An 11,676-nucleotide genomic window follows, 5' to 3' on the forward strand; every position below is an offset into this window, starting at 1 on the left:
TGGCAATGAAAATGAAAGATCTATTGCTATAATGTAACAGCATGAATGAATTTTACAGACCTAATTCTGAATAAAAAAAGCGAAACATAAAAGTTTGTATGTATGTACTAGTATGTATGCATGTATGTGTGTATGGTTCCATAAGTAGATAATAATTAGTAAGATATTGGTAAAGTTCATAAATAGATTAAATTAATGTATGGTAATAGAGGTCAGCATAGTATTTACCTTGTGAAAATCAACTAGGAGAGGTTATGAAGGTGCACCTAGGATGCTAGAAATGCCCTGTATCTTGATTTAGTAGAATTTATTTATTAGTTAACTTGAAATTTATATTCTTTACATAGTTTAATATCTCATGAAAAAGAAAAGAAAATATAGTTCAGAAAAAAGCAACAAAAATAGATCCTCTTAATACCTGAAACTAGCCAAAAGGCTATGGAGTTAAGTTGGGGATGTCATTAATGGAGCCCTCTACCCAAAGAGAAAGGGACACTCAACAGGTCACAGGTGTTTATAGTAAGGTATTTTATTTGTATACCTAAGCAAGTTAACACCACTCAATATAAAATGCATAATATAGGGTCTGATTCATAGCACACATTAAAAATATCAGTACTTCTATTGCAGCTGCTATTTACTATTACTGTTACAATTTTGTTGTTGTTATTAGTGATTGAGTTTGAATCAGAAACTCTCACTGTACCCCTGTCAGTTTCTTCTCACTTCCAAATCCCATCCTTCAGTCCATTCTTATTTTCTCCGATTCCCCACAAAGGGTACCATCAGTCCTGGGCATGGGGACATTGGCATCGTTTTATCTTTCAAAGCAGACTGTGGGCCTGAGATGAGGTCCAGGGACAGAAGGGCCTGAGGGATGGGCTCCCTCAGACAGAGAACTCGCAAACTGCCAAAAGGGAGGCTGTGCAGTCGATGTCATTCCATTTGCCATCAGTCCGGATCATCACACAGTGTTCCCCAGAGCCAGCATTGTTGGGCTCATTATCATACCAGTTTTGGTAAGTCACAGGCCTTCCTGTCAGATCCACAAAATGACCTTCTCTCTCCTCATCTGTGATGCCCAGGAAGGCATCTCCTTCTGTTATATGCAAGATGGCCTTGTTCTCTTCAGCATTCATTGGGGTGGCCACGGAGGCCTGGAAATGGGTGCACAGCGCCTTCACTCTGTCAAAGGTCATCTTTTCACCATTGGTCAAGAAGAACTTCCTTCCAACTTGTTTGCCCAGAGCAAAGGCCAGCCCTGAAATAGGAAAAATGGGGGTGACACTGGCGTGTCTTTAAGGCATTTTTCTGGATAAAGGCTTTTAGAGGAGAATTGCCATATGAAATACAGTATGTCCAGTTAAATTTGAATTTCAGATGAACAATAAAGTTTCTTTTTATTATAAGTATCTCCCCACAAAATGTTGAGAACATACTTATCCTGAAAAATATTAGTTATTGTTTACCTGAAATTCAAATTTAAGTAGCTGTCCTGTTCTTTCATTTGTTAAACCTGGCAAACCTAATCTGAAAACAGCCTGGAACAAGGGCCTTTGTCCTCTCGGATAAGGGTTCTAGAACAAAGGTAATTGGTGATTCTGTATTTTACACCAGTGTTCACTTGAGAAGAAAGAAACATGTCTGCGAATATTTGCTTCAGGCCAGCAGGGCACAAAAGGAGCAGGTTAGGCCCCACTGTCAGGTCTCAACAACGAATAACAAAGAGAAAGAAGCTTAGGTCCCACTTTCAGTGACACCTACACACGCTGATAGTAGAAAGTACAGGGTGGGGGTTGGGGGTGTCTCTGGAGTCAGACTGGCTTCAATTTGTAAACTACCTCCGACACTTACTAGCTCTGTGCCTTTGAGCAAGTTGTCCGATTTCTCTTGGCCTCCATTTCTACTAAAAGTTTGGAAGGATTTCACGAGATCAGACCGTGAGGAACGCTTATGCGGTACTAGAAAATTATATGTATTTAACAAATACCTTGCACCTTCCTAAACTGGAAACTACCTGAAACGTGAGAGACAAGGCTTACATTTTTTGACACGATCCAATTCTGAGCGCAGAGCTTCTCTTTCTAAAGCAGCCAGGCGATCATCACACCCTAGAAAACGTAAACAAAGAGAAAGAACATTGTTGCGAAGGGATTTCAGAGCTATAACTGGCCAGGGTATTTTTTTCCAAATTAAAAAAATAATTTTCTTATACATTAATATTTGCTTTTTGAAGGAAAATAAAAATATTAAGAAGAAATGAAGTAAAAGTATCTGTATTGCCATCCAGCCCAAAACATCACTCATCATCTATTGAAGGTATTTAAACACTTTATGCACATGCACACATACATGAACACACATGCACTCCCTCATGACCTAGCATGATAGCACTCCAAACGCCAAGCTAGTCACTATTTTTTTTTCCAAATAAACAGCTCCATAGTGAATAAAAAGTAAATCTCTTGGGAATTATTATGTGCTGGCGAATCTAAAAAGATGACAGGTTTTTGTCTTTACGGAGGTTTTGTTTTTATTGCTTTTATTGTTTTGTTTTTGTTTTTTCTTGGAGTTTGTTCAGTAAACCAAGATTTTTGAGAATTGCACATTATTTAAGGGGGGGAGGGCATGAGGCAGGCTGTGTGTCAGAGATGGCAAAAATGGCCTCCATATGGTACTGCTTGTCTGTTTAAGAAATGGAGTCTGTTTCCCCATTCCTTGAACCTGGGTGGGCCTGTGACTTGCTTTGACAATAGAATGTGACAGAAGCAATAATGTACGCGATCTAAGCCTTCAGAAGGCCTTAAAGCTTCTACTCTTTCTGCTATTGGGTATTTTGTAATCACCTCTATGTGAACAAGCGGGGCTAGATTGTTGGAAGATGAAAGACCTGTGGGTCAATTGCCCTCATCACTCCAGCTGACAACTAAACAACAGGCAGACATATAAGTGAGACCATTGGTCATCACTCGACCACAGGCACTGAGATCAGCAGAAAAAGCATTTGGCAGATGCACAGAATTGTGATTTAAATAAATGTTTGTGTTTTTTGTTTGTTTCTCATGAAGTAAAAGATAACGGACATACCATGTGTAGACTGCTGTTGTGAAAATAGACAGAATAAGTCCAACACATATGTGGTCTACTTTCTCCCTTTCGGACCAGAGCCTCACATTGTGGCAGCTAAAGGAAAGCCAGGGCCCAGCTCCTTCAGGGAGTGCCCGGTGAAGGAGTGGCTCTGGAGGGTCTGAACTCAGCAATCCCCTTAGGCTCTCAGCAAGGGCTCAGTGTGCTGGGTCAGGAAGCAGAGTTGGGCATCTTTCCATGAAGCAGCCGAAGTGGCATCTCCCAATTGGTACTCAAAATCCCAGGACCCTGGGACTAGGCTGTCAGCCTAGACCTGGTTGAGGTTAGCTTCTTACCTGGGCATTTTCCAGGGTCTCCTTTTTGGCCCACACTTCCTGGTAGGCCAGGGAGTCCTGGGTTTCCTTGAGGCCCCAACTTTCCAGGGGGACCTTGAATGCCTCTGAGCCCTTGGCCTATGGGAAGAAGCAAACATAAATTAGTGTCTCTGTGTTTGCTCTGTTTCTCCAAGAGCTTGATGCTTAATCTTTTCCCAGGAGAGCAGAGACATCAATCCAGGACCAGCTTTCTAAATCACTGCTTCCACTGACCCAGAGAGGAAAATCTTCCCAGGTCCCTCGGGATGGCCTGCCATGAAGGGCCACTCCCTGAGCAAGCAGGACAACCACATGTCACCAACTCCTGTGTGGAAGCCTGGGATGCCAGAGTCAGAGCTGTATTTGTTTTGAACTATAATATGTAGTTGAGAGAAATACGACCTATATGGATTGGACATTGCTCTTACATCTCCAGGCAGTTTTGTCTGGCAGGTAAAGATTCACAGAGCAAGAATGGCCCAAGCTCTACCTGGTTCTCCTTTTTCTCCCTTGGGGCCATCACGCCCATCTCTGCCTGGCAAGCCGTTGATGCCTGGAGAAGCACAGGTGATCACAGGACAGGTCTTTTGAACGTGCTCACCGGGTTCTATTTCTGAATAAGATGTTGTCACCACACTCAGAAGAAGGAGAGAGAGCGATGGAAACAGAGCCATGGTCTTCACCTTGGTGTGGGGAAAGTCAAAGAAGATTATCTCATCGTGTTCAGTTAATCAACATGCATGTACCAAACATTCCCTCGGTCCTATAACCTGTCCTGGGCAGAGATGATGTAGAGATGGATGGCCCACCCATTGCTGCCTCCAGACTGGGGATGTGGAAAAGCTAATCTTCCTTCGGATATTGTGTGATGAGTACTTGAACATGGGCAGGAATAACATGCAGTGATGTCCCTAGAAGGGGGTCCCAAATGGCCCAGGCCTCTGGTTTTACCACTAGAAGGCTGTGCATATGCTCCCCATATCCTTTCGGAGACCCACTTCCAGCACACTCATGCCTATTGGCTTATGGGGTGGAAGTGAATGGAGACCCAGGAATCTGTAGGAGCCCCCGTTCAACCCACTTCTCCCATTTGGGGCCCATCTGCCACCTGCATCCCATCCTCATATCTAGGCAGATCATTGCCCTTCAGGGCCAGTTAACCGACACTGACTTAATGGCAGGCACTAAACTGTAGGCTGGTGATCCAGAGAGGAATAGTCACTGCTAGTCACTAACCCAGAATTGACTTGCGTTTGCTTCCTTGGGAAGTTTATTTCCTGCTGCAAGAGAGACTTACCAGGGGTAGCATTTTGGAAATGTCTCACTGCCTTGTCCCTAGCAGGGTGCCAGATTCCTCTCTAGTTCCTGGAGGAAATTTCCCTGGTTCTGTGGATAAAAAAAACACTGGCAATTACCACCTCCCTCGACTCCCCTTCCTATTTCTTAATCTTAGCATTTCATCTCTCCTTCAATGCTCTCTTTCAAAACTGTCATTTCCCAGGAAACCTCAACATACTAGCTTCGTGGTTCTATTTCTTTATGGCTTTCTTTGGAAAAGAAGGCAGTGTCATTTCTGCAAATGGTCAGGTAAATCCAGAAAGCCACAGGTGCCCGGCAAAACCAAATAAAGAATGACTTCTGCTGGCCATCTCCCCACCTTCACCCCTCAGAAACCTGCCCGTAGGCCTCCAAGGTCAAGTCAAGTCCCTAGACAGATCCAGGACCATAGATCCATTCAGCAGAAAGGACTTACTGGGGCTTGTGCAGAGCAGGGATGTAAAGGTGAGGAAGCTGGCCTTCCAGTCAGGGCTCTGGCAGATGACTCAGGGTAAGGAAGGAGGCTGGACTGGGCAACTGCAGGGCCCAACCAGCCTTGTGAACTGAGATGGACAGGCTGGCCTGGCCTTCAACCTCAGATTAATAAACAACTCTTCTTGGGACTGCACTAAACTCCTAGCATTGCCCAGGGTTTCTGGCACAAAGTTCAGCAGCTATTTGCCTTAATGCTGCACAAATCATCCTTCAAATTGCCGTCTATTATTTATTGTGGTAAAATACACATAACGTCATATTTGCCATTGTGACCATTATTAGGTGATAATTCAGCAGCATGAAGTACATTTACATTATTGTGCAACCATCACCACTAATCATCTCCAAAACTTTTTCATCATCCCTGACCAAAAGTCCATACTCATTGAACAATAATTTCCACTCCCCACACCCAACCCTCAGTAACCTTATATTAGTGGAATCATATGATACTTGCTCTTTTGTGACTGGCTTATTTCACTTAGCATAATGACTTCAGGGTTTATCCATGCTGCAGCATATATCAGAATTTTCTTCCTTTTTAAAAAATATATTTTATTGATTTTCTACAGAGAGGAAGGTAGAAGGATAGAGAGTTAGAAACATCAATGAGAGAGAAACATTGATCAGCCACCTCCTGCACACACCATACTGGGGATGTGCCTGCAACCAAGGTACATGCCCTTGACCGGAATCGAACCCAAGACCCTTCAGTCTGCAGGCCTATGCTCTATCCACTGAGCCAAACCAGTTAGGGCAGAATTTTCCTTCCTTCCTTTTTAAGACTGAATTATTCCAATATATGTAAATACCACATTTTGAAAGCTTCATTTTTTAAAATATGTTTTTAAAATTTAATTTTTAGAGAGAGAGGAAGGGAGAGGGAGAAATAGAAACATCAATGATAGAGAAACATAAACATTACCAATGATCAGCTGCCTCCTGCATGCTCCCTGCTGGGAATCCAGCCCACAACCCAGGCATGTGCTCTGACCAGAATCGAGCTGGTAACCTCTTGGTGCATAGGTCAATGCTCAACTACTGAGCCACACCAGCTGGGTGGTAGCTTCATTTCTAACAGCCAAAATTATTAGAAATAATCCAATTGTTCTTCAACAAGTTAATAGATATATAAACTGTGGAAAACTCACAGGAAAAAAAAAGACTATTGACTCATAAAATAGCTTGAATCTCAAAGGCATTATGTGAGTAAAAGAAATATAATCTCAAAAATTTACAAACTATATGTTCTTTTTATATAGCATTCTTGAAATGATAAAAGTGCAATAGAGGACAGTCAGTAGTTGGCAGGAATCAGGACTACAGGGAGGATATAGCTCTAAAGGTGTAGCATGACAATTTTCATTGGGGCTGATGGAATAGTTTGTATCTTACCTGTGGTGGTTACACAAACCTATGATTGTGAAGAAAATTTCATAGGACTATCCACCAAGAAAAAAAAAAGCATAAAGGTAAATAATGGTTAAATCCAAATAAGATGTGTATCTTATTGTTGTATTGTTCCTGTGTCAATTTCTTTGTTTGGTACTTGCACTGTGATATGTCAGATCCTATCATTGCTGAATAATGAATGAAGGGTACCATAAGACCTCTTCTTTACTAATTTTTTCCACTCATATGTGAGACTAAAATTATTATTTTTAAAAACTTCCCAGAGGGACTCTCAAGGAAGTTTCAAGTGTTATAAAGATTATTCTTATCTTCTTCAGAGCTTTGTCCATGTTTCACACTGTGAATAGTCTGCACATTGGCTTGAAAATGAGACAAAGGAGACCAGGTTCCCAATGATAACACTCTTCGGTCTGACTGGGCTTACAGTGTGAGAGCCAAGTGGTGAGATTGGCAATGGGATTATAACTTCTATAAGACGGTGGACCTCCTCCGAATGGTCATTAGAGGAATTTCATAAGAGGAGAGATGATCAGATTTGAATTTTCAAAGCTTGTTCCATCTACAATGTGGAGAAGGATTGGAGGGGAACAGGTATGAAAAAAAAAACATCCAACATGCAAGTTGGTACTGGCTATCATTTAAGCAGCAGATGATGGTGGCCAGAATTAGGATGATGGCAGCTGGATCGAGAAGGTGGGCACATTTGAAATCATGTGCAAGGTGCATTTGAGGGAACTTGGGAATTGGTTGGGTGTAAATGGTAAACAAGAAGAAGCATTTTTATAGACTCATAAATTTCTGACATGAATATTTGGGTGCCATTCAACTGAGATAGGAAATAAAGGGCAAATAATCTCACCAGGGATAATGGCTATCTTGTGAGTCAATGGCCTGAACCATGTGATAGTGGTCAAGAGAGACAATCTAGATGGAATGGAAGAACAATTTTATGAGGCACAATGGGGTGTTCTAGAGCCCTCCAAACACCAGGAGGAATGTGGATGGATGAGATTCCCTCTAGATCCCTTCCAACTAGACTCCCCTTGGCTTGTCAAGGGCCTGGTTTCCTTACTTTCTGCTGACATGTCCCTGTACCTAAAAAATGCCCAGGATGGTAGAAAACCACATGCCTAAAGCATCTGACAGACACCAGGAGATCCAGCACCTAAAAACGGCTGCAGGCAACCTGTTCATCCCTCTTGCCTACTCTTTAGCAGCCAAATCTTCCTATGGCTCCTGCTCCTAAGTGGCAGGAGGTGAAATAAGGTAACTGAATCCTGTTGGAGGTGCTGCCTTTGATCACAGAGCTTGTTTTTATTGAACACTTAGTCCAGAGGTCAGGAAGCTGCCCTCCAGACCCTGACATTTCCTGGAACTGGGCTGGGAAGCGATGAGCCACTGCTCCGGGTATGCCCCACCTCTGAGCCCCTTCTGCTCCCTAGAGTCGCCTTCAGACCTTTCCCATCATGGAAGACCCCTCGCCACATGCACCAATCCTTGATTACCCACTCTTTACTCCACATCACAGATAAGGCCACTGTGTGCATTTCTTCTGGAATTTAGACGCTTCCCAGGATTGCCTCTACTTGGTACCTCCACCAAAATCCACCTCACCTCCAGGGGTTTCAGAGACGCTGCCTCTCTGACCTGTAGAAGGACTGCCTGGCCCTCTGCACCCCCTTTCCTCTCACTGGGGCTGGAATCCCAGCTCTGCTACTTCCCAGCTGTGGGTCCTTGGCCAAGTTCTTTCTCCAACAGTTTCCTCACTGGTGAACGAGGACCCCACTGCCTTGCTTGTGCCATGGAGTGCCCTTTCTGGTCCACACTCAGCGTGCAGCAGCCCACCATGCCGGGGCCCTCATGGCTTCCAGGGTGACCGCTCAATGGTCTTCTTGGGAAGCAGTGTTCTTGGGTGGCCCCTCCTGGGAGGACATTTAGAACCAGAAGACTTGCTTTGGGCTCATAACTGTGAGTGTAGACAAGTCCTCTGTCCTGACTGAGCCTCAGTTTTTACACCCATAAAATAAGATTTTGAGCCCCATTCTCTTTCCCATGGGGATGCTGTGAGTGAGTGATGACAGTAAACGGGGAATGGCAGTGCCCTCCAGGCAAAGACCGCCAGGAACATGCCCAAAGCCAAATGAAGTTGGTTTGCTTCCTTTTAGTTTTTATAAATTTCATACTTACTATATAAGGATATTGCATACAATGGCGAACCATGTGATTCCTCAGGAACAGGTTATCGGGAGGGATTTTGGGGGGATTTGGCCTTGTGTTCGGTGATTTTGGGGGAAGTTTCAAGAGTGGATATCTATGCTGCACAGAATCCTGTTGAGAAGCCGAGGCAATTCTATAACTGAGTTACCTTAATAAATGTTGTCACAGAGAGATAGATGGGACAAGGCAAGCTGTATCTGTAAAGGAGTGGCAGGTGTTCCAGGAGAGGGGCATGTTTTCATTTTTGTGGTCCTCAGCGTGACCATGTTTGTCTGTGTCCAGATAAGATTTTGGAATGACCTTTGTATCTCATAACAGAATGATCTTATTTTATGTTGGACAGCGGGGACCTGCTCCCATGCCACAGAAATCAGAACACATGTGACCTCAGAGCCTTCCCAGACATCCTCTGCTCATCCTTGGCCCACCCTTGTGCCCAGGGTTGTATTTCCACCAACAGCCTCCCTCTGGGCTGTTTTTCCCTGACACCTGATGGGTGACTGTCATCTTCATTCCTGGGTCTCTGGGGTCAGGGGTGCTTCTTGTCGGGGTCATCCTCTGCCCTTACTTTGTCTCACTAGGTGGGACGCAGAGCAGGGCCTGGCAGAGTTAGGCCCGACACCCCCAAAGAGGAGGCGCTCACAGATGAGATAAGGCTAGGGCTGAGTGGGTACCTACATCACCACAGGGTCACAGGGCCAGAAATAAACATCAACTAATGCAGAATCGTTAGAAAGGACTGACTAGTCATTTAAAATAAGCATAATCAATATCTATCAAGAAATAAGTGAAAACACTTGTCATATTACTCAGATAAGAGGTGGTATAAAAGTGATAAACTAGACATATTAAAATGAATGGCATAACTTAATAACTGAAATAATGAGCTGTGATATTATGATTTATAATAAGAAATACAGTCTTTGTTCTTTGTCCCGTTCCTGGTTCAGAGCTGCTAAAACCTTTGGAATCTCCTAAGTGATTAAAAGAGAAACTGTCTTTGTTGTTAATGAGGTGACTTTTGGAAAGCTCCTAGGTGACCTAAGGATGGGCTCGTTGCCAGGAGCCAATCATGAGATAGACACCCAGGCGCTCTAAACAGGGGAAGTGTAGTATAAAGAATAGTTAGGCTGTGATAAAAGTAATGATAGGATACGAGAACTCTCTGGGGCTCACACCCCATTGGGGAAGGCAGAGTTGCACCCAGTGGATGGCAGAGAACTGTGCTGGCTGGCTCGTCCAGAGCTGCCCTGCAGTCATGAGACAGAACAGAGGAATGAACTTTCTGGAACACAGGCATGGAGGCCAGCCAGAGCTGGTGGCCGCTCTGCCGGGCAGTGGGGCAGTGAGTGGGCATGTGTGGCAGGTGCCAAGCATGTGTTCCTGTTGAAAGAGCTGCTGGGGGCAAGGGGGCGGGGGCGGCGTGGAGACAGCAGAGGGAATGAGGGCATAGGTGCAGGCAGGAAGCCTTCAGGCTGGATTTTCATGTCAAGAGGGCATCTGGAGGTTGTATGAGACCAGGCCCAGGGGGCACACTTGCCGACTTGCCCAGGGACAGAGCCTTGGGGCTGTGGCTGGGCCACCCACCAGCTGCGAGAACTGTGCTGGCTGGCTCGTCCAGAGCTGCCCTGCAGTCATGAGACAGAACAGAGGAATGAACTTTCTGGAACACAGGCATGGAGGCCAGCCAGAGCTGGTGGCCGCTCTGCCGGGCAGTGGGGCAGTGAGTGGGCATGTGTGGCAGGCGCCAAGCATATGTTCCCGTTGAAAGAGCTGCTGGGGACGAGGGGGCAGGGGCGGCGAGGAGACAGCAGAAGGAATGAGGGCATAGGTGCAGGCAGGAAGCCTTCAGGCTGGATTTTCCTGTCAAGAGGGCACCTGGAGGTTATATGAGACCAGGCCCAGGGGGCACACTTGCGGACTTGCCCAGGGACAGAACCTTGGGGCTGTGTCTGGGCCACCCACCAGCTGCCTCCACAAACTGCAGGAGCCCCTTTCTCCGGCAGCAGCTCTCTAGTGCCCTCTAGTGTGAAAGCTTATTATGCTCGTTTATTTTAAAAGAAGAAATGCTTATAGGACTTCGGTAGTTTAGCAGCATGTACTGAATAAATGTATAGCCCAGAGCTCTTTGATAGCTGTCACAGTAGGTGTGTCTGTGTGTCCGTGTCCATGGTCCAGCCACGCCTCATGGGGGAGGCTGAGAGCCAAGCGGGGTAGAAGGCTGGGCCTGGCTGGCTCTGGGCTGAGGCTGCCTGTGGGCTTCCCTCTGCCCCTTTATTCCAGCGTTATGACACCCACGGTTAGAGGCTGAAATTTGCTGACCCTCCCCTCCAAATTCAAATGTTGAAACCTTAACTCCCAATGTGACTATATAGAGAGATAGGCCTTACAGGAGGTAATTATGAATAAACTAGGGTCCCTTGGCCTGGCCTTCAGGATCGGGCCAAAACTGGCTCTCCAACATCCCTTGAGGGGTCCCAGATTGTGAGAGGGCGCAGGCCAGACCGAGGGACCCCACCGGCGCACGATCGGGACTGGGGAGGGATGCGACCGTTTAGCATCCAGAACTATAAGGCAATGAATACCTGTTGTTTAACCCGCCCATTCCAGAGCGTCTTGTTAAGGCAGCCTGAGGTGACTAATATACAACTTAGGCCGGGGGAACCTAACTAAACCCAAACCACTTATGTAGACCAAGAAGTTGGGGATACAGGGCAGGGAAGACTGTCCTGGACAGGAAGGTCTGGGCCCTGGAGGAGAGTGGGTGGACAGTGGAATGGATGTGGGAGGGGCT

The 11,676-nt window shown here is 45.5% G+C and overlaps 1 protein-coding gene across 1 annotated transcript; it reads right to left on the bottom strand.

Annotated features, from left to right (window-relative positions):
- Positions 1-506: 506 nt before the first annotated feature.
- Positions 507-5,310, bottom strand: MBL2 (mannose binding lectin 2). Its single transcript, XM_006766029.2, has 6 exons — positions 5,194-5,310; positions 4,738-4,826; positions 3,931-4,123; positions 3,423-3,539; positions 2,043-2,111; positions 507-1,261 (listed from the first exon to the last, which is right to left on the bottom strand). The coding sequence occupies exons 2-6, from the start codon at positions 4,747-4,749 to the stop codon at positions 888-890; spliced, it is 765 nt and encodes a 254-aa protein (XP_006766092.1). The 5' UTR covers positions 4,750-4,826; positions 5,194-5,310; the 3' UTR covers positions 507-887.
- Positions 5,311-11,676: the final 6,366 nt, after the last annotated feature.

This window comes from Myotis davidii, unplaced genomic scaffold (genome assembly GCF_000327345.1).
Source record: "Myotis davidii unplaced genomic scaffold, ASM32734v1 scaffold20, whole genome shotgun sequence".
Classification (NCBI taxonomy): domain Eukaryota; kingdom Metazoa; phylum Chordata; class Mammalia; order Chiroptera; family Vespertilionidae; genus Myotis; species Myotis davidii.

Excerpts from the sequence above, each read along its gene's own strand:
- MBL2 (XM_006766029.2), bottom strand. Across the intron at positions 3,540-3,930 it reads GGGAGAAAAAGGAGAACCAG|GCCAAGGGCTCAGAGGCATT; the intron begins GTAGAGCTTGGG and ends TTCTTCCCATAG. Across the intron at positions 1,262-2,042 it reads ATTGGATCGTGTCAAAAAAT|GGCTGGCCTTTGCTCTGGGC; the intron begins GTAAGCCTTGTC and ends TTCCTATTTCAG.